This window comes from Caloenas nicobarica, chromosome 12 (assembly GCF_036013445.1).
Source record: "Caloenas nicobarica isolate bCalNic1 chromosome 12, bCalNic1.hap1, whole genome shotgun sequence".
NCBI classification, from domain to species: domain Eukaryota; kingdom Metazoa; phylum Chordata; class Aves; order Columbiformes; family Columbidae; genus Caloenas; species Caloenas nicobarica.
This window is the reverse complement of record NC_088256.1, coordinates 21,009,092-21,034,437: the sequence shown is the minus strand read 5'-3', so window position 1 is coordinate 21,034,437 and position 25,346 is coordinate 21,009,092. Positions and strand designations below refer to the sequence as shown.

Here is a 25,346-nt window from a genome sequence, read left to right as displayed (position 1 = left end):
TATAAGCTGTATAATAAAAAGGTAACATCCGAAGACTGGTTTAAATCATGTTCTGTGATCTCCTTTAAATATTTCTTTCGCTGACTTAAGCGATGGTGCCTCCAGCTGTGCACAATTTCCCCTGTTCTTGCTCCGGGACGGAGGTTCCGAAAGCAGCTTTGCCTCTCACGTGCGCTTCGTCTCCCCCAGGTAGGAGCACCCTGGCTGAAACGGGAAAGGTGAAGCGCTCCTGCTTTTTTCGCTTGTTTGGCGAAAGGCGCAGGATCGGGGTTTCTTACGGCAGCTCTGCTGAACGGCGTTGCCTTGGGCGAGACGCTCGGCCCACCCGGAGCCGCGGGGCTGTTCGCCAGGGCTGTGAGGGAAGGTTGGGAGACGGTGGGGTAATTCTCACATAAAGAGCATCGCTATATTACAGGATTGCGGAGTAGCCGAGGCTGGAAGAGACTGCAGGAGGTCACGTAGTCGAAACCTGTCAAAGCAGGACTGAGATTTTTAATATCTCCACAAGCTCTTTGGGCAGTTTGTTCCAGTGGTGACTCACCCTCGCAGTGAAAAGTGGTGTCGAATTTCCTCTGTTTCAGTTTGTGCCTGTCGCCTCTTCAGACACGCGGTGTGAATTTTGGGGCTGTCCTGCGTGGGGACAGGACTCGGACTGGGTGATCCTCGTGGGTCCCTTCCGCGGGACATTCCACGATGCTGTTGCTCGTTCCCTCGCCGGGCGCTGCTGGGAAGAGTCTGGCTGCTGGGTGCTGGTTTCGTGGTCACTCCGTGTCCCAAAGAAAAGTGCCAAGCGCGAAGTGGTGGGGAAAGCTCAGTGTGAGCGCTCCGGTGTTCCTCTCATGGACATGGCCGGGCTCCCACCCCCAAAATAATCATTTGGGTTGAAATCTAACCCGGATCTCCTGCCGAAGCCCAGATGCTGTCCTGAACTGTTTGAAGCCCTGAGGAGCAGAAACAGCAGGAAAAGATTGCGGTGCTAAGAACGATGCCTACAGACGCATACGGAAACGCAGAGATGTAGACCCAGAGTTCTTGTTGGTAGCGGGAGCAGGGCCGGGCAGAGGTGAGCCGAGCTGAGCCTTCTTTAATTAGCCTTTCTTAATTTATAGCTTTACAGATACAGGCCTGGACTAAGAGGTTAAACGGGTTGTCGGGGTTTTGTTTTTGTTGGTTTTTTTGATGCTATTCCAAACACACATGAACAGGCCCAACACTCACACATCATACACATGGGGACGGTGTTCCGGCCCAAGATACCGTTCTCACCAGCCTGGGCCGTCACTCCTTCACAAACACACAATCCTGTCAAGGCCGCCTTGTTTCGACCGACTGCTGTGCACACGTTTAGCGACCACTAATTTTAGGCAGAATGAGTCTTTGTCTTCACTGTGCGGGAAACTAAGTTTGCATCCAAGTCTTTCCAAGACGAAGGATTTTGCTTTCAATCGAGACACAGCCCTGTAATTTCATCATCTTGGACCGACTCCCATTGGCCTGATGTGCCCCAACAGGTGTGGAAACCTACAGTTTATAGCACTCATGGTTTTGAAAATTACAGGCTTGTTGCACAGAAATAGTAACTGAAACATTTAGTTTTGTTTAATTTAGGCTTTCAGTTATTTCGGGTTAAGAGAGTGTGTGAACCTTCTTGTTTCAAATCAGTCTATTTTAGCTACGACTGTATTAAAAAAAAAATCTGATGTCGCTGGTGGCGTTAAATATCTTCTATAATTGAAAGTCTTTTATTTAACACACAACAGCATTTCCCTTGCAAGCTGTACTTCCCAGATGCTGGCATCTTGGCAAAAGAAATACCCAAGTCAGTTACCCTGGTGTGAAGCTGCACAACTTCTCTGAACAGAAAACTCACCTGCTTTAGCGCATCTGGATCTTAAGATTATCTGTTGAAGGTTCCATGGTTCCAGGGAAGATCGCTGGTTGATCTGGAGGACCTGAGCTGGAGTCATTGAAACATCTTATGTATAACAACCTGTATTTAAGCGAGAAAAAACAAAACAACAACAACAAAACACAAACAAACAAACAAAAAACCCCACACAAAACAAAAAAAACCCACAAACCACACACACACAAAAAACCCAACACAAAGCACAACACCAACAAAACACACAAACCGGCAACAACAAACCAGAACCACCTCGTTACGGAGCCAGGAGCCCCCAAATCCTGTGTCAAATGTTCTTGGGAGAAAGGTGTGACACACAAATCTCGGCATTCATCTGGCCAATGTACATCATCTGTGCTTCAAGTAATACCAAGTTTAATAGATACAGAATTAGAAATCAGTAAGACTCTCCTGGAGTTTGCCTCCCATCACTTGGGGGCAGCAGGCACCTGCGGGAGCGGGGAGCTGAGCTCTCGCATTCATTCACCTGCACGCTCTCATTTCAGTATGGCTATGCTAGCTTCCCTTAAGATGCCTTTTTTTTTTCTTCTCTCTTTTTAAAGTAACACTTAAAGAAAGCATCTCTGCGAAACAGCTTGACAAGCCCTAGAAGACAGGCTTTGATCCAAAATTCGGCATCTGTCTTGACACCAGCGCTGCGCTGTTGGCAATGTTTCTTTTAATTTGTCTGCATTTTGGCGTGGTTTGGTTTGGTTTGGTTTGGTTTCCCTTCCAGCTGACTGGATAATTTAAGTAGTAGCTGTGAATCTCTATCATGTCTACTAGGTCGTGAATGAAAACTTCTGAAGAGGTAAGATGTTGGGGTTTTTTATCCCATTAAGCACATCTCTCAAATAAATTTCTTAAGGAGAGTTTGAGAGCCGCACACATACGTGCTCAGATGCAAGAAAAGAGAGACAGTGTGCGTATAGAGTCGGATTCTTCAGTGTGATTCTTTAGCGCCTGGTGCTGCCCTGGGGGCAGCGCGTGCTTTGCCATCGCATGCGGGCAGAGGCTCTGCCGCATCCTGAAGGGCAGAGAAGTTTCCCAGCAGGTAACTCCACCTTTTCTGTAGGATAAAAAGGCAAAAGCTGACCTTGTGCGTGCACGCTGTTAACAAATCCCTTGTCATTTCTCTAAGTCTTTGCTAATTCCACAGAGCCACAACTGGCTGGTAGCTTACAGAATGTGTAAATGAACGTCCCCTGCGGTAAAAAGCTCAAGTTCAAAGTAGGTGTGGTCACTGATGGAGGTGAATTCGGTTGGCGTTTATGGTGAATGCAGAATAGCCTGAAAATAATGATGTATTTGTCTGCTAGGGCTGATCTCCTCTCCAAGGAGCTGCTTCCCATCAATAGTTTCAGAAGCCAAAAGCCGAGCAGAACTGACCCGGAGGTTCCTGCCGTGTCCTCTCATCTACCTGTGCTGGGACGGCTCTTCAGTGGGGTGTCAGCTCCACAGCCCAAATTTGGGGTTGTGCTGTAATAAGTTGCCCATGTTGAAGAGGTATGAGAGAAACTGAGGAGAAAAAGACAAAATCTGCTTATTCCTTCAGTGCTCGGTGGCTTGGAAACTGAGTGAATTACAAATTAACAAAGCAGTCTTGCAAGTTCCAAAGTTTAAAGAAAGCACAACTAAAGAAAGGTATTTAAACATAATAAAGTGGAAAACCTATGAGAGAATCAGGTAACTAGAAACAGCGAAAGAGCACAGCAAGGGCACCTGGCAGAGTTTTGGGGAGCAATTTTCTTGCCAAGAGGCAGGCGCCTTGCAGGAACTGTGAAAGCACAGAGAAATGGTGGTAGAGCGTTAACATCTCCCAGTGAGTTCTCGCCCCCTTTCCCCTAGAGGGTCCTGTTTCTTAAAAACTCCAGGAACTTCCTAAGTGGCAGGGATGCACGGATGCAGGGATGCGCAGATGCGCAGATGCAGGGATGCGCGGATGCAGAGATGCAGGGTTGCGCAGATGTGCGGATGCAGAGATGCAGGGATGCGCAGATGTGCAGATGCGCGGATGCAGGGATGCGCGGATGCAGGGATGGGAGGGATGCAGGGATGCGCGGATGCAGGGATGGCAGGGATGCAGGGCTGCGTGGATGCAGGGATGGCTCCCAGGCTCCAACAGCAGCCCCAGGGTGGGGAGAAGGCGGGGGACAGGTGCCCCAAACCACTCCTACCTCTGGTTTACTGTGTTTAAGGCAAATGTATTGGGAGGGTATAACTGCAGATTTGTCTCTTTATTAGTTGATGATTATTGTTAGACTGATTTGTTATTTTTTTAAGTAGGTAGTGCTAAAGGTCTAAAGCAAAAGATTGGAGCTGATTGCGTTAAAATAGATAAATGTGCAGTTAAGATGAAGGGGAGTATGTCTGATATTTATACTGAATATTGAAATACATGCCCCAAACACCATCAGCTTTAATTATTCAAGAAAATCTGTGCTACAAATAAATTCAATAGGTTTTAAATAATACTTTTTAAAATCTCATTTTTAAACTGTGGTATTAAAACCCCATAGTGAAATATGTGATGCATGCGTAAAAGCCTATTAATATAAATGGTCTTGCTCTAGACTCATTCAGTGATGCTCTGTTTCTGAAGTCTAGGCAGATAAGGTTGAGAGCTGGCATTTCGGACAAAAAAAAAAAAAAAGGCTATTTCTCAGTTTCCCTCCTAAGTTTCTTCCATCTCTCTCTCAATTGCTCTCTTTCCTTTCCTACAAGATACCTGTGTTCGAACTGCAAGGAGAAAAGAAAACGTCAGGCTTGTGCTGAAACCTGGTTTTAAGTAGAAGCTTAAAATGCAGACAGTGGTTATAAAGCATAAATACGCAGGCCAGTGCACCAAAGCCCAGGTTCTGTCTAAACTTGCCACAATCTCACTCTTTTGGCTAAACGCGGTAGGCAGGATCGTGCAGGCGAGAGCTGTGTCAGTCTGAAGTACAGCTGCTGGTTTGTATTCCTAGAAATTACTTCCAGGATGGTCACACGTCTAAAGCCAGGTCCTTCTTTTCTTTTGTTACCAGCCCTTTGCCCTCCTGGCTTTGCTTTATTGGTTAATTTATAAGTACAGCATGTGAACTGTTTACATGGGCTTTTTTCTTTAAATATTTGCAGTATATTCTAAATATTTCCCAACAGGAGCGAAGGACAGAAAGGTGACTCAGGTGGGGAGATGAGCTTTGAGTCTCGAACACTAATACTTACCCTTTCTTTGTAGCTTCTTTATAAAGCACAAATTCTGGTGTCCTGGCTGTATCCCATCCGGAATTACGTTCTGCCACCACAAGTTCTCTGCATTTCTACAGATTTCTTGTACAATACTAGCCTATCAGATGTATATAGTTGTAGTGGAGCTAGTCCTGTAGAGTAAAGTGTTCTTGGTCGTTGTTGTTGATTTATTTTTATTTATGGCTTGCTTCATCCTTTATTCCTGAACACCCCCTTCTAACTGGGGATCCGCAAGTGTCCCACTGTCCCCTCTCTCGCTCAGCTGTGCTGGCCAGCTCTGTTCCATCTTACATTACCGGGGCTGCTCAGGTTACTGTGCTCATGCCGCGCACCGTGACATTTCTCTTCTATACTTTTTCACCCCTAGGAGGTGGAATGCAAGCTCTATAAAATAAAAAACTTGTACTAATGAATGAGTCCATTTAGTGGGGAAAGTTATAGGCGCTGCAAGGATGCGGTTACGGGTTGCAGTGGAAAGGAGCCTTCCTTTCTGAGTCAGCATCGAGGAATTCAACCGTTGCCTTTGAAGAATGCAGCACAGCACCAAGTAGAACAGGGAGAAGGAAACAGATTAATTTCAGAGCAGTTAAACAGTTACAGCTCCGGCGGATCCGGAGTGTCCCTTCCTTATCTTCATACTCAGAGTCCCTTTACCATGAGCATTTGTTCACCTGCTCTGGGTTGTGTTTCGGGCTCTCGGGGGGATCCCTGCTCCCCAGAGAGCAAACCCTGGAACAAACCCTGGGAGAGGACATCCAGTGGAGCAGGCTGCATTCAGGACCAGCTGAGGATTTGACTCTTGTCCTTTGGTGGGTGCTGTATTGGCGTGGATACTTCCAGACGTCCCTGTCCACCGGTGACACTGCAAGTGGCATCCACGGCCTCTGGTTTACAAGGACCCTTACTTACGAGGCTATTGCAAGTTCAGGGCTGGTTTACTAATTAGCAGGAGAGACCCTTGGATACACTCCAGATTTACCTTGCAGTCAATATTGAGACCATGACTGGACCTAATTTAATTTGAACCCTGGTTGTGTGATCTATAGGTAACAAACTACAGCGACACATGTTAGAAACGAATGTCTGGTCTTCTCCATCCTAATAGGTGGCAACCTAAGGGGTGATTTCATATCGCCTATTAGTTTGTTCCCACTTGTGTTATTCCAGTTTTTATTGCTGTTGGGATTACCGCGTAACTGGGGTAAACCGATGTGTCTAACCTGTCTCGGAGGCCCAGCCAGGCTTTTCGGAGCCGTGTGACAAGTCTCGCAGCAGGAGCGCCTGCTCTCGGTGCTCTGCCCCGGAGCCCGCGCAGACTGGCTGTTTTCACCTATGTGAGCTGTGCATTAGTTTGGCTCTTTACGTATCTGCGTGTCGTATTTCTTGTAAGCGCACACTTATTTTCTTCTGTTTTTTCCTTCGCTTCTCTTTCCTCTTGTAGGCTGTTCCTCTCGATTTAGCCTTCCTGCCGGTGAAAACCTGATTTTGTCAGGCTCTCGGCTCACCACCACAATTTCCTGTGCACTGTCTGTGTACTTAGTGAGTGTGGCAAAAAAATAAACCTACCAGCAAACAGAAAGGCCCAGCCGTCCTACAGATAACACGAGCAGATCACGAGCTCCCTTTTCATACAGCACACAGTCCATTGTTTCGCATTGTTTTCATACAACATACAGGCCATGACATTGCGTTATAGACTACATACATATGTGTACATACATTGGGCCAGGCAATTTTCTGGCAGCACACACAAGCCATGCTTCTGGAAAGTATTCCTTTAAACAGCTGGTTTCACTTCTTGGAAAGCGTGAATCTATCGAGGTCATTTAAAAATATCCCGGGTTTTGTCTTTTAGTTGAGATGCCGGACCTGTGTATTGGCTGCATAGGTGTCTGTCCTTCATTTGAAGGATTCCAACCAACTGAGGCACGTTTACCATTTGTGGATAATTTGCCCTCAAATAAGATCCAGAACTATTAACTTGGATGTTTAGAGGTTGGAAATTGAAGATTTATTTCAGTGAAATCTGATCAAGTAAAGAGGAAACAAAAAGCCGTGATTATTTGCACAAGCTGGAGGAATAATATTGCTGTGAGGCCAGGCAGGTTTATGTCACCTGCAGGAACTGCCGTGCTTTATTTTCCAGGAGAAAAAAAAAAAAAATAGGCATTATTTTGTATGGTGTGCTTGCAGATTTATTTTTGTTCTACAGTCAAACGTATTTTCTAATTCGCGGCCGGATCTCTAACTGCCTCCCAGGGTCCGGGGGCTGGGCCGGTTCAGGAAAAACCCGTCCGAACCCCAACGCGCCCGAAGCGGCGCGGAGGCTCCGCCCGGGGCTGCGGAGCGCGGCGGCGGCTCCGTGCGGGACGTGACCGGCGCTCCCGCCGCGGCCCGGCCTCCCGCGGGGGCGGGCAGGCCGCCGACGGGCAGGCGTCTCGACCAATAGCGACGCGCGGCGGGCAGCGCGGCCCAATCGTTGAGGGGCAGGGGCGGGGCGCGCTGGCTGCCGGCGGCGCTGGCGGCTGCTGCGGCAGAGCGCGGGCGGCGGCGGAGCGGAGCGGCGGGTCGGAGCGGAGCGGAGCGGGCCGGGAGCAAACATGTCTCTCTCCAACAAGCTCACCCTCGACAAGGTGGACGTGAAGGGCAAGCGGGTCGTCATGAGGTGAGGACCTGGGGCCCGCCGGGCGGTGAGGGGAGGAACGGCCGGGGCCGCCGCCCGTCGTGGCCTTGTCCCAGGGCGGCCTCAGCGCAAGCCGGGCAAATTATTTTCTAGGGCGTTTTGGTTCCTTTTTTCTTTTTTTTTTTTTTTTTTTTGTGGCGTTGTGTGTTTGTTTTTTTTTTTTTTAAGTTATTATTTCTTTTTCTTCCACTGGCTGTTGTAAAGGCCCCGGTGCATCCAGAACTCCCCGGTGAAGACCCGTCTCCGTTTCCCCGTGCGGGGGCTGTGATTGACGGGGAGGGCTGTAAATGCCCAGGCCTCGCTCAGCCCCCGCCCAGCTCTGCCTTGCTTCGTTACTCTGCTCCACGTGGATCATCCGCTGGCTGTTTGAGGGGAAAACCACCCACTCGAGTCTTTTTTTTTTTTGTTTTATTAGTGAGCAATACAAAAAAAAGCTTGTTCCCCAGTTCTCCTTTGCCTTCCTGCAAATCCAAGAAGCGTGGTAATAAAAAATGAAAATATGGCTCTGGCTAGCTCCCCAAATAAAATAATAGTTCTGCTTTTTGCAACAAGAATCGAATTGTAGATATTCAGCACGTCCTGATGTAAAACCCTAAAATAGGAATTCATAGCTTATTTAGAAAACATTAAGGCCTGTTGAAAGCCTGATGTTGGAATTGCTGCCAAATACTGGGAGATAAGGGCAGTGAGGTACAACGTGGTACATCCTGCTGGAAATACTCTTATTGTGGAGTTCTTTGTCCAAGGTCACGCCGTGTGACTGATGTATCTGTTAGCTTGCTCGGTGAGTAGGCAGGTATAACCAAATCATAACTTCTCTTCCCTGTACTCTGCATTAGACAAGTTTTTCTCTTTATCTCTTATCTCTCTCATCTTATTTTGAAGTAGTTCCCTAGAAATTTGCTTACCAGAAACTTGCCCTTGCAATGAGTACTGAAGAAGCTAGCTTGGAATTTACATTCACTTCCTAAATATGGTACAACAAAAGATCTTTTTATCTCTGTAACAAGTTGGTTTTTTTTTTTTTTTCTGTTTTTTCCTTTTGTGAGTTGTGTTACAGAGAACAGCCTTGCACTGGCAGAGGGCGGGTTACCCACCTCTCAGTCTCCAACAGCACTTATCTGTCCCTTTAGTTCTGTGATGGGTGACTAAAACCGAGTGAAAGAGCCGGTGACACACCAATCTTTGTGTTTCCTGCCTGCATCTCATTTCCCCAAAAAGAATCACCATGTGCTGTCAGTGCTACTAAAATCGATACTTTTTTTTTCTTGTCGTATTCATCATAATTGTGGCCTGCTCATAACGTGCTTATCTTCCAGTCCTAATGTCAAAGCTTCCAGAGAAGTTGGGAGTGGAGAGGAGAAAGGATCCAAGAGGAGCTCAGGTTTCAGTTGTACAGTGGGGAAGAAGGGTGAGCGGGGTCTTTTTTTTACAGGTCTCATGGCTCTGGAAAGCAAACTGTTCTTTTATTCTCTCATTTTATCACAAAAGCATGATAATGGTGCTGCTTTTCTTTCCCCTTTCTAGAATTAGTCCACTGTACCATGGGGCTGCCAGTTCAATTTCTTTCTGCTCAGCTACTCCTGTTTTGCTGGCAGCTTTTGTCATTCTTTCCATCTGGTTTTTGTGCTGAGCAGGCTACAAGAGAATTCAGGCAACTTCCTGGATTTCGTTGTTCTTTAATACAGATACAGAATGATGGAGGGTGAACTGTAACACCATATTTCACTTTCCTTGTTCTGATGTGCTGTTACAGTCAGTCAAATGTTCCCTTCCGTAGCTGCGTGAGTAATTTCTGCCTTTGCTGTTATGCAATGCAGCTTCCTGCTGCTCACCACATAGGCACAAGGTGTGCTAGTGAGAAACGGCTGCTGGAACTCCATGGAGCTCCTCCCTGCTTCCCTTCATCTGGCAGGAGCGGGGACCTCACCTCTACATCCACACCAGATCTTCTGGTGAGAATAGGAGAAACCACAGCACTTGGCTGCAGAGAGCAGGAATTCAAAGTTGGAGGCGATAACTGGGCAGCTTCCTTGAGCCTGCCTGCTTGCCGTGGTGGTCCAACCAAGCGCTTTAGAGGCCTCGTTAGAGAAAACAATGTCATTTCTCATTATTCGCTTCCTTCCCCTTGGAAGCTCCTAGTCGGTGATCTGAGAGCATGTTTAAAATGAAAAGGTCGTGGGGACCTTGTTTGATCTTAATTTTAATTCCTCCTTCAGTATTGTTGTCATGAGCAGTAGGATGCATTGATGGCATAGCCAGATGTTTGTTCTCCGTGTTCTAATATTACAAGCAGAAAGGGCTAATAACATACTGATTTCAAAATGGAACTTGTGTACAGGGCAAAGCTAAAAGCCTTGCTCTGATTGTAACATTGATTTTTTTAGCCATTGCTTTTACTGGCAGGTTCCCTCGCTCTTTGTAAAATAAATTTTATTTTATTTCTGGTTTTTTTTTTTTTTTTTAGGGTTGACTTCAATGTTCCAATGAAGGATCACAAAATAACCAACAATCAAAGGTGAGCTATAGCTGCCATCCCAGGTTGAAGCCCCCGAGTCTGTTTTCTCTCTGATTTTAGCCCAGTTCTGTTAGCAGTGCCTGGAATGCTACCACAATTAAGCTGTCATTGCTCGTACCACAATGTTAAAGGTGTCTCAGAGAAAGTCCAACAATTGTTGCCCTGCAGCTATTAGCAAACAGCACGAACTGCAATGCTGCTTCTCACTGTAGCTACTGTGGAAACCATACAGAAAAAAAATATCTTGATTGTACATATCCTAAACTTCATTCTTTAAATATGGGTGAAGTTTTACGACCATTTCACAACCACATCCCTTTGGCTGTGTGTGAAAGTTTGCTATATTTGGTACTATCCAGAAAACTTTCTGCCTCCTGGTTACACTGCAGTTGTATTAACTTTTTGGCTTCTGTTAGAATAATTATTCTAGTGTAGTGTACAAAGACACAGGGTTTAGAAACAGCGCTATCATGTGTCTTGTCTTGCCTGTCTGTCATTTGCAGGCAGATGCCAGTTTTGCTCACCACAATACACTCACTGCTCAACATTCCCATCATTTCTTTATTGGTTCAGGATTACAGACTAAACCAGGAAGCCCAGTAATGTTCAAGTGTGTCCTGGCATTTCTTAGCTACAGGCAACCAGCAGAATTTAGATTACAAAATGCATTTTACTTCCGTGTCCTACATCGCATGGATGGTAACAGTGAAACATATGAAAACGTGCTGGGACGAAGAATTTTGTGGATGCTTTCTGGACCGTGTGTCAGGATTGTCCCCATCCCAAGGAGGAGCATGGGCTGGGTTAGCTCCTGGGGAACGCTGTGTCCAGGGGGATGCGGTTTGTCTCGTAGATGTTTGTTCTGGCAAGGACAGGTTGCTAAGGAGCCTGGTGTCCCTTCTGGAGACTGACTGGTGGTGATGCCCCACTGTCTTTTGATGGGGGGGCAGGCTGAACCTTGTGAATGCCACAGGCAGAATGGACTTAAGTAATTATTCTGCCCAGCTCTTGTGCTCCATTTCTTTAGTCATTTTTGAGGGACAACTCCCAGGGCTCTTGTGTAAGTGGTCACTAAGTCTGCTTGCCTGGTGAACTCTACTTGAGTCCTTTTTAATTTGTTCTTCTGTGCCTTTACAGAATCAAGGCGGCTGTTCCTACCATCAAGCACTGCTTGGATCATGGAGCCAAGTCAGTGGTTTTGATGAGTCACCTAGGTCGCCCGGATGGTGTCCCCATGCCAGAAAAGTTCTCCTTGGCCCCCGTAGCTGTGGAGCTTAAAGCACTCATGGGCAGGTGAAGTAGAAGAGCAGTCCAGCGTGCATCAGGCCCTCTCCGCCAGCGGACCTGGATGCTTTCTGAAAGGAAGAGTTGCTGAGGGGGTGACAGTGTGTATCTTGTGTTTGCAGGGAGGTCTTGTTCCTGAAGGATTGCGTTGGTGCTGAGGTGGAGAAGGCCTGCGCTAATCCTGCAGCTGGCTCCATCATCCTGCTAGAGAACCTCCGATTCCATGTAGAAGAAGAAGGGAAAGGGAAGGATGCTTCAGGGAACAAGGTGAAACTTCAAGTCTCGTTTTTGCACATGCCTGCTCTGGTCTTGCTACCTTGTTCACTGTGGATCAACAAGGAGCCAGCAGCCTGTCAGAAATGCTGTTTATGAATTCGCTCTCAGAAGAATGTCAGAGGTCTTTCAGTTCAACATATCCAGTCACTTGTATCCTGCTCTGCAAAAGTTTGAGTCAAATGCATTGATTTTCCAAGATAAAACGGCTTAAATGAAAGGCTATAGGTGACTCTGCCAAAGGTGGTGTAGTCCGTAAAAGAAGGAAAAAGGAGCAAAATAGGGATGTGCAGGAAGTTGGTTGCTGCTTATTAGACTTTATTTTGGGATGTCTAAAGCAAAACCAAGGTCTGTTGGAGACAGCTTGTTGCCACTGGGGCCATAAGAACGATGCTTCTTTCTTGGTTATCTGGCTAATGTTTTAATATATTTTTTTAAACATTATGCAGCATAGGGATTATCAAACCCTTTTATAAGCCTGTCTGCTTTTACGAGTATTCGTCTAGAACCAAGCTGCCTTGCACCTCTGACATTTTCTTGAAGGTCAGGAAGAATGCTTGCTCCAGACAGCTGCTTTTCTTAGCAATGGTGACCCCACTGACTTCAGGCAGGCCTTGGCTCCTTTCAGATTCAGCGCGTGGAGTGGAATGCTGACATCGTGTGGTGCCCTTTATGGGCTGACACAGGTCTCCTGTAGCTTAGAAAAACAGCCCAGAGAACTAGCAAGCCTTTGCAGGTGGCAATGAGGAATTGAGCAATTGTTCACTGCTAGAACTGTGTGCCACTGAAAGCCTATATGGTGGCAGGGAGAAGAGTGGAGAAAGAATTTAATTTGCTTTATGAAAGGAGTTTGTGCATTTCTGTAATTCTTAGGTTACTTAGTGTATTCTATGATCTGTGTAGTCCCTTTGGCTCTGGCTGTGGGAATAAAAGGGCGCCCAAAGCCGTGCTGCCATATATTAGGGTGGGTTCCTGGCATTGGCACCGTGGTGTCACACCTGGGTGCTGGCGGAGGCCTCGTGTGGGGCGGTGAGCTGACAGAGCAGAAAGGCACTTGGAGAGGTGATCGCTTGACTGCCCGTCTGGGCCGTTCTTTAAGAGCTCAAAGTGAGCTCTGCTGGCTTTTCGTAGTGGGAAAGAAAAACTGAATTGTATGAGCCGCCCCATGAGGATGTGGTAGGATGCTTGGAGGATGGAGAGAAAGTCTTTTTTAACAGAAATGCATCTGTTCTTGCCCACTACATGTTAAGCTGATCTCCAGCTTTCCAATGCTGACTGCTTTCACTGTGGCCTGTTGAAGTGTGCAGGCTACTTTGAAGTTAATCCTCAACGCAGTTGCTAAATCAATCCTTCAGGAGCTCATCCTTTTACCTGTGGCACTTGGAGACTACACTTTGTTCATTAAGTGAGCATGAGTTTGTTTAGTCTCATCTCAGCATTGTCTTGTCTGTACACACCCTTTCTGTGTTACCCATGTTCACCCCACAAAACTAGAAATCTGCTGGAGAGACTGAAAGGTTGGTAGTGCTGCAGTTTGTTCCTGATCTGTTGATGAACTAGAAACTTGAAGTGGGAACGGTCCTCAGGCCTGTAATAGCAGTCTCGGGGAGTTCAAAGTCGAGTTCAAACCATTTAAACCTTTTTGTTGCTCCTGCTGGACTGGGAAAGAGCCTATGAAACGCAGTGACCCCCAGGAAGAACTGATGAGTTTCTCAAGCTGACCTTTCTTTGCTTTGGGTTTACAGGTCAAATTGCTGACTTTAGTTTCAGAATCAACTCCGAATCAACCTGAATAGCACAAACTTGTCATTTTTTCTCTTTTTAGGTCAAGGCTGATCCTGCAAAAGTGGAGGCTTTCAGAGCCTCTCTTTCTAAACTGGGAGATGTCTATGTCAATGATGCTTTTGGAACTGCTCACCGAGCTCACAGGTGTGTATCCACTTTTCCTTCCATGGGCACAACTGCAGAATATCGGCCATGGAAACACAGGCAGCTTTGCCCCCAGTGAGTTTTAACTTCCTTTTGGGCTTGTCCCATTATCGTCCTGATGTGTTTGTTCCTGAGTAACAGATTTCGTGGAGGTAGTTGTCAACAGTGTATGCCCAAGTTTGCCTCTGGGAACGGGAGACAGCTGAAACTCTTTAAGACTTGAATTGACTTTTTAGGCCTTGAAGATATAAAAATTACCTGCTTAGGACTTGCATAAATTGTCTGCAATTAACAGCAGACCTCTTTTCCAGAAGATAAATAGCTCTGGATTGATTATTCTCATGTAGTACGTTTAGATTTGTGTACTTGCAAACTGTAGTGGTCTTCTTTGAGCTTGATTTCATAATCCAGCCTGTTCTTGCTGTGCTTATTTGTCCCTCGGTGTTTTGAATCATTGGTTAACACTATAAATATCTTGCATATCAATATATCTGTGCGAAATCAATCTCAGAAAGTGTGTACAGCCATCTTACCAAACCAGGAAAAGAAACAACCCTTGTGTTTCTTTTCATGCAGGTAGTAGCTATTCTTACTGCTGCAGCTGACTGAAGGATTTGCTTTATAATGCTGTGAGACACAGGGGTGTTTGGACCTGTACTGATAAAAATTTTTCCATTCCTCACTCTTACTTTTATTGTGCAGCTCCATGGTAGGTGTCAATCTGCCTCAGAAGGCTGCTGGCTTCCTGATGAAGAAAGAACTGGATTATTTTGCTAAGGCCCTAGAGAGTCCAGAGAGACCCTTCTTAGCAATTCTTGGAGGGTAAGACTGAAGAACGTGTTGACTCCATATTTCTCTTTAACTCCTCTGTAAGAAATGAAAAGTTATTTTGGCTTGGTTCAAACAAGTGCTTTCCTTTTAACTGTACCTACAGTTCAGCTTGTAGGTAAGTCCTGAGATCTCTGTAAGACACGGGTTAGAGAGCAGCTACCTGACCACATCCGCTGCTGTGATGAGATATCAGGGTCTGCTCATCATATCTCCTGACCTCTTATATTCCCCAAACTGCGACAGTCCCTAGCAGTTTGTTGTACAGATGAGCCAGAAGAGGAGTTAGATACATGTGATGGCCCTGAAACATTGTCAGTGACCTTTCCTCCACGGTTCAGAGTACAAGCATCCTGCAGGCTCAGCACTGTAAGTTGACACGATCTGACATTACGCAGTGGTGACCTGCTGTGGCTGGATGGGCCTCCGCTCTTCCGTGGCAGCCAGTGTGCAAAGAAACTTGCGGGTGCAGAACCAAATGACGACTTGTTTGGAGGAATAATGCCCCATTGCTGCCGTTTTGTCATGTGTCTACCCGGTTTAGCACTGTAGTTCTATGACAGTGTATTTCAGTTCATCAGGTGAATTAAAATACTTCAAGTAACAGAAAGCCAGGACACTGTAACATACCTGTGTTCTTGATAGAAGTATGTGGCTTATTCCTGCTCTTTGCACCCATGTCTTTTTTAAGAAGTAGTATTCAGTTCTCACATAAAGTTTTAAACTTCTATGACCCTGGTTATACTGAACAATGCTTTTTTCTTTTTATTAGTACCCTTCCAAGGTTTACAGCTGCAGGTGACCCATCAATAAGTGCTATACACTCCTCATTGCCTTTGATGGAAGTTGCAGGTATATCACCAAGGGATAGCTTATTAGTTACCTTATCAGTTGTTCGAGTTAGAGCAGCAGCCAGGATAACCAAAATGTTAAAATATCAGGCCTATTAGTAAAGTCTGGAATTGTTGTAAATCCAGTGGGAACAAAATAACTCCTTTTGAGAGATGCATGACAAGGGTGATCAGCATGTCCCAGTCTAGGAGGTTGATACTGAATCGCTGTGTGGCCAAGGACAGGTGAATGCCAACGGCATCGTAGTGAGTCACAGAAGAGCTCTGAGAGCAGTTCAGAGCCAGAAAATACCTTTATCTGTTTGAAAGCACCACAGTTACACTGGTGGTGCAGCTGGTTCCTAGGTGGGCTGGCAGACCAAGCAACTCTTGCTTGATTGTACCAGAGGGAGGTCACACTTGGAAGCTGCATGTGGTCCAGCTGCAGGTTTGCTACTGCTTATATGTGACAAAACTGGTCCTAGAAGATAAACTCGGAACAACTGTACTCAGAAGTGGAAATGCCACGTGTTGGCAAAGCAAGCCCATGTGCAGGGAGGTAATTCAGTGCCAGTAGCTGGGTATGTGCAAGGTAAAGAAACAAAAATGTAATTCACCTTCACATCTCTTTGCCTGGAGCTGCACACGGCCAGGTGGACCCTGCAGGGTTTGGCTGTGGCTCTGTCCCATCCGCGCTGCTTTACCGCTTCAGTTGTCATGGTGTGGCAGCTGCATGGCTTAAACTGGGGTTGGAGGCTGGTTCACACCAGATGTCTCCGTGTTCACTGAGGTTGGATTTGTAGAAGCAAAACCTATTTGTTATGGTTTCATCTGAAAGCATTTTATTAATGAAATATGTATCATGATCCTTGTTTCAGAGATAGGGAAACTAAAACACAAAGAGGAAATGGTCTTGGCTAATGTTACTGAGCAGGGCACGGTCAAACTAAGACTATAATGCAAGTCTCCTGAGTGTCAGCCTAGGTTTATCTCAGGGTTGTTTTCCTAAGGTCTTTTATGTAGCTTTTGTTCAGATAACAACAAAAATTCCATATATGGCATTAAAGAGGGAAGACAGGAGACTTTAGCCTATTTACTGCATCCTCTACCATTCCTATATAAAGTAATGTGCCTTTCCTGACTAGCAGTTGATTATTTCTGCGTCGATCCAAGAAGTCATTGTGAGGCTTCGTGCTGTCTTAGCTAAAGATCGCTACAGAGTAAGTTCTGTCTGAGGAGTTCTGGGCAGTGGCTACATTATTAATTCTTTTTCTTTCTCTCGCCAGAGCCAAAGTTCAGGATAAGATCCAGCTGATCAGTAACATGTTGGATAAGGTCAATGAGATGATCATTGGTGGTGGAATGGCGTTCACCTTCCTCAAAGTGCTCAACAACATGGAGGTATGAAAAGAGCAATTCTGTGTCTGCTCCTAGTAAAGAATATGGTCAGAATGTCCCTTATATATTCTGGTATTGAGAACTCGCTATCTCGGCTCTCTGCAAGAGTAGGAGGCACCGAGAAGTTACTTGAGAATCACTTCGCAAAAATCTGATTACTGCCTATGTCTAGCTAGTGCTTTAAGAAAACAGTCTTTCCAGAATTGCTGTCTGAGCAGTTTGGCTTGACTGCAGCTGTTCTTTGCTGTAATGACCAGTAGCTAAACAAACACCTCTTTCTTACTTTTCCCAAATAATTTCTTCAGATTGGCAACTCTTTGTTTGATGAGGAGGGATCAAAAATTGTCAAGGACCTGATGGCCAAGGCGGAGAAGAATGGTGTGAAGATTACTCTGCCTGTTGACTTCGTCACTGCGGACAAATTTGATGAGCATGCACAGACTGGGGAAGCCACGGTGGCTTCGGGCATTCCTGCTGGCTGGATGGTAGGTTTTAATAGTCAAGGGACTGAAGTAACAGGCAGCAGTTGCGCGGGAAGGATACCTCTAAAAGGAGTAGAAAGAGTAATTGTCATCATTTGCAAATGTTTCTGAAGCTGCAGAGAGTGTGTTGGTTTCATGAAATTGAAGCCCTGTTGTTTGTCCTGAAGTAGCTTTTGTGAGATTTGGATTAAAACAGCAAAATTATTCTAAAACCTTCAGATCTGAATGCCATAGAAATCCCTTGTCTTTGACTGGAAGATAGCTGGCAAAAGTTTCTAACCAAAGCTTCAAGCATCTGACACCGACTTAAAAATTACTTACTTGTACTAGGGAAGGTAAATACCAGACCAGACTCCACCCTACTGCAGAAGCTGCTGGCAAATCTTTCTGCTTCTCAGTATTCAGAGAAACTCTTGCTTCGTATCCGGGGGGCGAGAGGGAAGTTTCTGAGGATCCCGGCTGGGCTGTGGTGATGTGAGACGAGCATCAGCAGGAAGGGTATCTATGGCTTCTCTTCCTTGTCTTAGGGCTTGGACTGCGGCCCTGAAAGTGTGAAGAAGTTTGTTGAAGTTGTGGGAAGGGCCAAGCAAATCGTGTGGAATGGTCCAGTTGGTGTCTTTGAGTGGGACAAGTTTGCCAGAGGAACCAAAGCCCTGATGGACAAAGTGGTAGAAGTAACTGGAAAGGGCAGCATCACCATTATTGGTAAGTAGTTGTGTTTCCTCTTGTCTTTCTAAAAGCAACGAGGAAGCTTCTCCTTGCTGGAACTGCCTTAAAAATATTTGTCAAATTGTTTTTTCTTTTCTAACGCTTTATCTGTCCTTCAGCTTGGAGATAGGGCTTTAAAAACTGCTGTATGTACTAATGCTGAGTATTTGGGAGCAGGACAAGCCCGTAGCAAGACCATGGCCCGTGGCTGAACAAAATCTGACTTTCTTGTGTGTCTCATCGATTTTGTTTGTACTGCAGGTGGTGGAGATACAGCTACTTGCTGTGCAAAGTGGAACACCGAGGATAAAGTCAGCCATGTCAGCACGGGAGGTGGTGCCAGCCTAGAACTGCTCGAGGGTAACTGTTCTTTTATCTTAGTTCTGAGTGCTCTACTATGTGTTGATATTCAAGAAAGTAAAACAATAGAGGGAATGTCTTTTTTTCTGTGCCACTATGGGGAGTTGTGCATAGCTTTTGAGCTAAGAGTGCTCTTCTTTTTGTAGTCCTAAAGGAAGAGAGGCAAACAGCAGAGTCTGCCACTCCCAGAAAGCAAAAATGCTGGAATAGAAAATGAAATGCCCTTGAGAGCAAGCTCTCTTCAATAGGTGATCCTCTGAGACGTGCTAACCGGACTGTTTAAAATGCGCAGTTTCTGTTAGGGAAATCTCATCAGAATAGTATCGAATTTTTGCCAGAAGTCTCCTTTTCAACTCATTGTTTGAAATTCCCTGGTTTTGGGAGCCCTCTAGTGATCACTTACGAACCTGCACGAGGGTACTTGGAGTTCAAAATGGGGAGAATTTACAAGATTCTTCTAATGCATTACATTGTACTCTAAGTGAGTTTTCATTTCCTCTGGTAATTAGCTGTTTCCCAATATGGGTAAATTATCTAATGCTGTCAACTTCTCTGCAGAAGAGTAAGTGTGATAAACGGCATTGCAGCTGTTGGTTTCCAGCAGTTCTATGCGAGACAGAGCTTTTGTTTCTGTTGCCTAGAGAGTGATGGTAAAGGGAAAGAATGCAGATGGCTACCAGTAAAGACTGTGCAACTGATTTATTCAAAAGGACAAACTTGTCTTAAGTTTTGGCCCAAAACATGGGGGTGTGTGATCTTTTAAATGGAACGGAAGTCTAGCTAATTAGAAAAGTTTCTGAAGATTAAAAAAAAAATCCAACCCCAAAAGCCCAGTGAACTAGCGAGTTGTTAACAGTGTTAAAATTCAGTACTGCTACACAGCTTGAGCATTAGAAGATGGGTTTTCTGAAAAAAAGGCAAAACCAGAATGGTCTCTTTTCTTTATTAAAGTAGGACAAAAAGCTTAAAATGCTTTAGAAAACATCACACTTTAATAATCTGCACCCTCATACTCAAAGGTGACCATGTTCCTTGCTTCCATCAGCTGGAATGAGGCATGTAAATATCTAGACCTGGGTGGTTTAGTCCCAGTAAAAGACTTGAGACTTGTAGGAGGCTTTGTTTCTTTTTTTTTAATTCGTTCCTAAATTTTCCACAGCACACTCCAAAATTCTATTTACCTGCCACTAGGGATTGAAGGAAGTATGCAGCAACTCCTTAGATTCAATCAAAAATCTGCTTGCTATCAAACTTAATGGAAAAAGATCTTTGGGTCTCACCCTAGCAAAGACTGGGATAGAAATGTGCCATTATTGTTAACTGAGAATTGATATCTGCGGTTCATTAAGAGTCTGTCAGCTGACATACGAGTGCAGCTATGCTCTGGATACTCACAACAGCCCTAAAAGGTATTTACTGAGTGGAACACTTTAAATGTAGCCCATATGCCTCAGGAGCCACAGTGGTCAACAGGAGTGCATGTAGAGCCAAGCTCTTCCATTTCTAACCTATAATTTCAGTTGTCGTTTGGGGTTTTTTTTACTATATTTAAATGTTGCAATTGCTAACAGGTAAGGTTCTTCCTGGCGTGGATGCCTTGAGCAACGTGTAGAGAACAGACTTACCGCCCCACTTCCCGGTCCTGTGCACAGCCCCTGAGACTCAACACTTCAGCGCTTCTGTATTTCAGCTCTGCGACAGGCAGATCACAGAATGTAAACCGAAACTGGACAGGGTTTGAGGAGAAGACAGCAGAGATATTTTACGACTGCAGTTTACATGATGTGGATTTGTCCACTGTTATCCCACCTGAATTAACGTAGTGAGTTTAAACTGTTGTTGTGAATTTAGAGTGTATATATTTATATTTTGCCTTCCAAAGAGATTAATCCCTGTTAGATGCGTCTGTTTCTCAGAAAGGAGTGCACTGTGTAGCTTCAATGTTCTTAGCAGGCATTTTCATCACTTGACCCGGTTCAGAAACAAGAGGGGACTCCAGTTTTTTGGAGGCTGATTGTAATAGCTGCTGAATAAACATATTTAAAGTGCTCCCAGTTTGTATATTGTCCTTCTTTCAGATTTTTAGAACAGTCAACATTAAAATATCTTCCTGGCATCAGAAATCGGAGATATTTTTCCTTTTGCACTAATTATAATATTTGGAAATATCCTTTTATTTTTGTCCAGTGGATCTAGAAACACCTAGTCATGACCAAAGTGAACTTTGTTGGTAAGAAAGTAAATTGTGCTGCTAGAACTTCCACGCCATCAAGTAAAGAAGTGAGATGAAATTTTGAACGTGCAAGTCTGGTAAAAAAAGCAAATTTGAGTGTTTCTGACCTAAAGAACTTACCTTATAGCAGGCAACTAATGTATCTAATCTGAATACAGGGGAAACTTTAAAGACAGAGACAGGTAAAAACTGATTCACAGGCAAACAGAACTGCAATGCGCCTTTGCTCAAGTTTGTAGTCCTAAAAGCACTAAAACGAGCATGGGAATATCCCACAGTTGGACGATTACACTCCTGTGTGTGGCTAAAACACATTGCAGAACCGCAGGTATTGTGAATGGAGCATCACCAACACAGTGCAGACGTACAGAGTTGGGATTTCCATCCTGCCTGTTGCGCATTGGCTCCTGCGCTCACTGCAGGACTCAAACGTGAGCACGGGGTGGCTCCACATTAAACCCAGGACTACTCCAGATTGGCTCCCCAGCATCCAGACGTGTGTTTTGGATGATGTTAGTCATTGGTCTGCTCCTAAGAACTGTAAGAAGATGCAGCTGAACTGCTTGTGGGTCTTCCTGCTGGATTAGAGAAAAGCGATGGGAAGCAGCAATTGCACTTTTTCATTCCTGTGAATTCCAGCAGTATTGTCACGGTGCTTCCCAGGAGGTCTGAATAGTATAAAGCAGCCAGGACAAACCATGGAGAGAATCCTTGAGGTAAGCAGTAAGCCACAACACAGAGTATGCTTCTAAGTTAATTTGTATGTATGTGCATAAGATTACCAAAACAAAATGAAAGCATGTGTCATAAACAGACAGCCTATTTGCCAAATTTTACTTGGTCACGGTGGGATGCGAATTAAAACCCAGTAAAGTGTGTATAAAGCTGTGCATGGAATATATACTCATTACGTTTTTAAAGCTAAAAGTGACTATTGCAAAGAAAAGAAACAAGAAATAATGCAAATGACTGCAGTGCTGTGGTTTTCTCGTTCTCTTCCCCTCCTTTGTAAATCTCCCAAGCATTGTCTGATTACGCATGAATGATGGAGATTTTTGCTAGGATTGCTTTCTCATGTTTTCCAGGCAGGGGTGCAGACCTCCGACAGCTGCAGTAACGAGGCAAAGAAAGGAGTGAGCTTGTCGGCCACAAAGAGACTATGGATTTTGGAAATCCAGTGCTACAAAAACAAACATTCCACCGTGTTTTGTAAGAGGTTGTTCTTGTCTGGCTCTGGCACACATGGCATCGTGACAGCACAGCCCATTTTAGTGTCACTCTCGTGCTCCTGTGTTGCTGGATTCCCATGGAGCAGTAACAGACTTTCCCTCCGCAGCTCCTTGGTGCTCAGAGTGAGGTTGGTGTGTGGCCACCACCTCTGCTGGTTCTTTTTCCCCTTTCCATCAAAAGCAACAAAACAAAGCTATCTGTAATCAAATCTGGCAAGGGGGAGAAATGCCCTACAAACACAGATGTCTGCACTTAAAAGCATTTTTCCACCTCACTTTGGATGCTTGCTACTCACATCTCTGAAACGTCCTTTTGTTTCTGCATGGCCCGTTTTAACTAACGCGGTGTGCGGGTCTGTGTGCTCAACATCGCAAACCTTGCACAGCAAGGCCAGAGAGAGACTGTTTAATGGGTTGTACAGAAAAATGGATGAAACATCTCAACATGAGATGGCAGGAGCTGTATACTTGATGGCCAGCAGCTGATTATTTGAGTGTAAGAGTTTCCAGATATGTTTTCTAAGCTTTGCCTATTAATATTTTTAGCACCTGGCTATTGCAGTGATAAAATATTCTTAAGGCACCCAGAGGTTCCTTCTCTCGCTAGATTTTACGTCTCTGGGATCACACTGGTCTTCCTAGATTATTTTTGCGTGCGTTCTGACAACTTTTCCAGACATGAATCTTGGACAGTTCTGCTTTTATATTTGTATTGCTTTTGTGGAGAGTGTTTTTGGGGCAAGGAGATAGAAACATTGTGAAAGAAACATTAGAAGACAAAGCTGTTGCAGAAAGCTCGTGATGTGACGAAGATAATAGATTTAGCACGTAAGTGAGCTGATAATAAGAGGTAACATAAGTGAAGAGCTTAAATCCTCATGGCTGAGATTATTAAAAAAACCTGAAACTTTAAATTTGTTGTCAAGCAAAGAAAATGGAAATATGCGAGCTCTCATACTGGTGTCTCCTTCCATAATTTACAATCTACTGTTAATTACAGGAGGTGGAGAAAGCGTTTCTGTGTTGTAAAAAACTTGCGGAAGTTCCCCTAGTAAGGAAGGCAGTCCCGCTGTAGCACTGGTGACCTGGTGTTGCAGGAGGGGCTCAGGCCATCCTCAATATTCGCAGCTCTGGGCAGCCAGGAGGCCGAGCTGTGGCACATGTACCTCCGGAACCATTAAAACATTAAAACTTTTTGCTGTGGCTCTGCCTTTCCCAGGAGGGGCCTCCTGTGGGCAGCAGCCATTTTGTGAGCGAGGCATTGACATGGGGAAGGCAGCAGCCTCTCTCGGAGTGAAGGCCGAACATCTTTATCCCTTCTTTTTCTGTGCGTTCCCCTTGACGCCTGCCTTCTTGGTTGTGCCTCGCAGCCCAGACAGTTTTTCATGGAGAACTTTTGTGCCTTTAGCCGCCAGCTCCCTGTGTGTCCCGGGCCTGTTAGAGAGGAGCCGCGCCATGGAGAACACAGCTCGGCCAACTCCCCTCCATCGGCCGAGACGTGGAGCCCCGAAGGGGCCCCCGGAGGCAGCCCCGGCCCGCCCCGGGGCCGCGTTCCCGCCCGGCAGCGGGCGCTGGGGCCGGGCGGGCCGGCGGGACTACACTTCCCGGCCGCCTTTGCAGGCGCCGGCCCGGCGGGGGCTGCCGGGTGCCGTAGTTGCAGCCGCCTGGTGAAAGTTAATAACTGAATCTGGGGTAGGCGCTTCCCAGAGCTCCTCGGTGTGTCTCATTGCCATGCCGGCTTTGTCACCTCGCAGGGAAGAGGCGCAAGATGGATGAGCGGGCGGCCGCCGGGGCAGGCGCCCGCGGGGTAAGGAGCGGGTGTGGAGCGGGGGGAGGCTCCGGCCGGCGGGGCGAGGGGAGCGGGGCCGGCTGCTGTCCCGCCGGCTCCCCGCGACCAGGAGGCGGCCGCGGCCGGGATGCCGGGCTCGGGGGCAGGTGCAGCGGGGAGCGGCGCTGGGGTTCCCCCGCCGGAGGGGCTGCTGGGGCGGCGGCTCCCGCCTAACGGCCGCGGGGGGCCCGGCCCCCTCCTCTCGGCGCCCCCCGCTCCCAGGCGGAGGTGAACGCCGGCCTACCCCGCGCTGCCCCCTCCTCACACCCCGCGAGGGGGCGGCGGGGGTTCCCCGCACAGCCCGGGGAAGGGGCTCCCGTGTCTCTCCTCACCGAGACCGCCCCGGGCGAGGGGCGCGGGTGTGGGGCGGTTCTGGGGCTCCGCCCGCAGCCCCCGGGACGGTGTCCGGTGTTCGGGGGCCGCAGCTCCGGGGCTCTCGGGAAAGTCTCGTCGCGGGCAGGCGGTGGGGTGAGGAGAGGCTGTGAGGGCTTGTGATGGAGACTGTTCGGTGAGCGTGGCGGTGCGGACAGGGGTCGGGGCGGAGCAGAGAGCAGAGCTGCCCCGGCCCTTCCCAGGCCCGTTTCCAAGTGCAGGTGATCCAAGGGGGTGTTCTGCTCCCCGCAGGTCCAGAGCCTCTGCCACAGCTGCCAGAGACGGTGGCCTCCCCTTCCCTCCTGTCCCTGCCGGCACCAAACACCCACAGGAGCTGAGCCGCCTCCACACGAACTCTGAATTAAGCAGAAGTGTCTCCAAATCCTCCTGCTTTGATCTCCAAAAGAACAAAATGCCAGTCTGAGGGTGATAATCCCCAAAGGGTTAGAGGCTTTCCGTTTGCATCCTTGCCTGGCCGAGAGTGGAGATCTCGCCAGGCCCTTGAGGTTCTGGGTTTAGCCGTCCCCACTGCTATTTCACGGTCTGCCATCAGATCGAAAGATCGTGCCTTTCATTACCAGGCTGATTCAGGTAGGCCCATAAATATTCACTGTGAGATTTACCACATGGTCGAAGCACAAGCGCTGTCTGTCTCAGTTCCAGGATACTTTTTGAGGAAGGTGAGGGCTGGAAGGCCGGATCTTTAGCATGGAGGAGCTGTGGTGGATGCAGGAACCCGGGTGACCCTAAACACCTTTTGCTTGATGCTGTAAATAGCCAAGAACTGGCCGAATTGCCAGCATACGGTAGGATAGTCCAGCACTTCCATCGTGCAGGCTCCTGTGGCTGTTCTGACTTCTCACAACATTCATGCTCTGGCCCTTGGCATCCTTGCCTGGAATCTTGCATTGTGAGACGCGTAATGAAGATCCCCATACAGTTTTCAGTTAAAATTTGCAGTGTGTCACCTCTGATAAATGATCCTCAGTTCAGCCCTAGTGCAATATAAAATAGCAAATTCCATTTCAGTTCACTTTTCTTTTTTATTCCACTATTTAATGATAATTTTTCATTAAGCATCTAATCCTGTCCTAGCACTTCTCATTAGTAAGGCTCAAGGTGCTTTACAAAAGAGGTGAAAATGTTATTCCAATTATCCTTTTTAAGGCCTAGGTTTTCAGCAGCTTCTGCAGATAATATAGGTTATAAATAATTAAGAGTACAATCTAATTAGAACTGATTCCCAGTCGTAAA

At 46.5% G+C, this 25,346-nt stretch overlaps 1 protein-coding gene across 1 annotated transcript; it reads left to right on the top strand.

The window, feature by feature from the left end:
- The first annotated feature begins 7,652 nt into the window (after nt 1-7,652).
- PGK1 (phosphoglycerate kinase 1) lies at nt 7,653-20,479 on the top strand. Its single transcript, XM_065643497.1, has 11 exons — nt 7,653-7,802; nt 10,288-10,338; nt 11,476-11,631; nt 11,745-11,889; nt 13,721-13,824; nt 14,527-14,646; nt 16,769-16,883; nt 17,186-17,365; nt 17,890-18,067; nt 18,332-18,430; nt 20,002-20,479. Exons 1-11 carry the CDS (start codon nt 7,738-7,740, stop codon nt 20,040-20,042), a joined length of 1,254 nt encoding a protein of 417 aa, XP_065499569.1. The 5' UTR covers nt 7,653-7,737; the 3' UTR covers nt 20,043-20,479.
- The last annotated feature ends 4,867 nt before the right edge of the window (nt 20,480-25,346 follow it).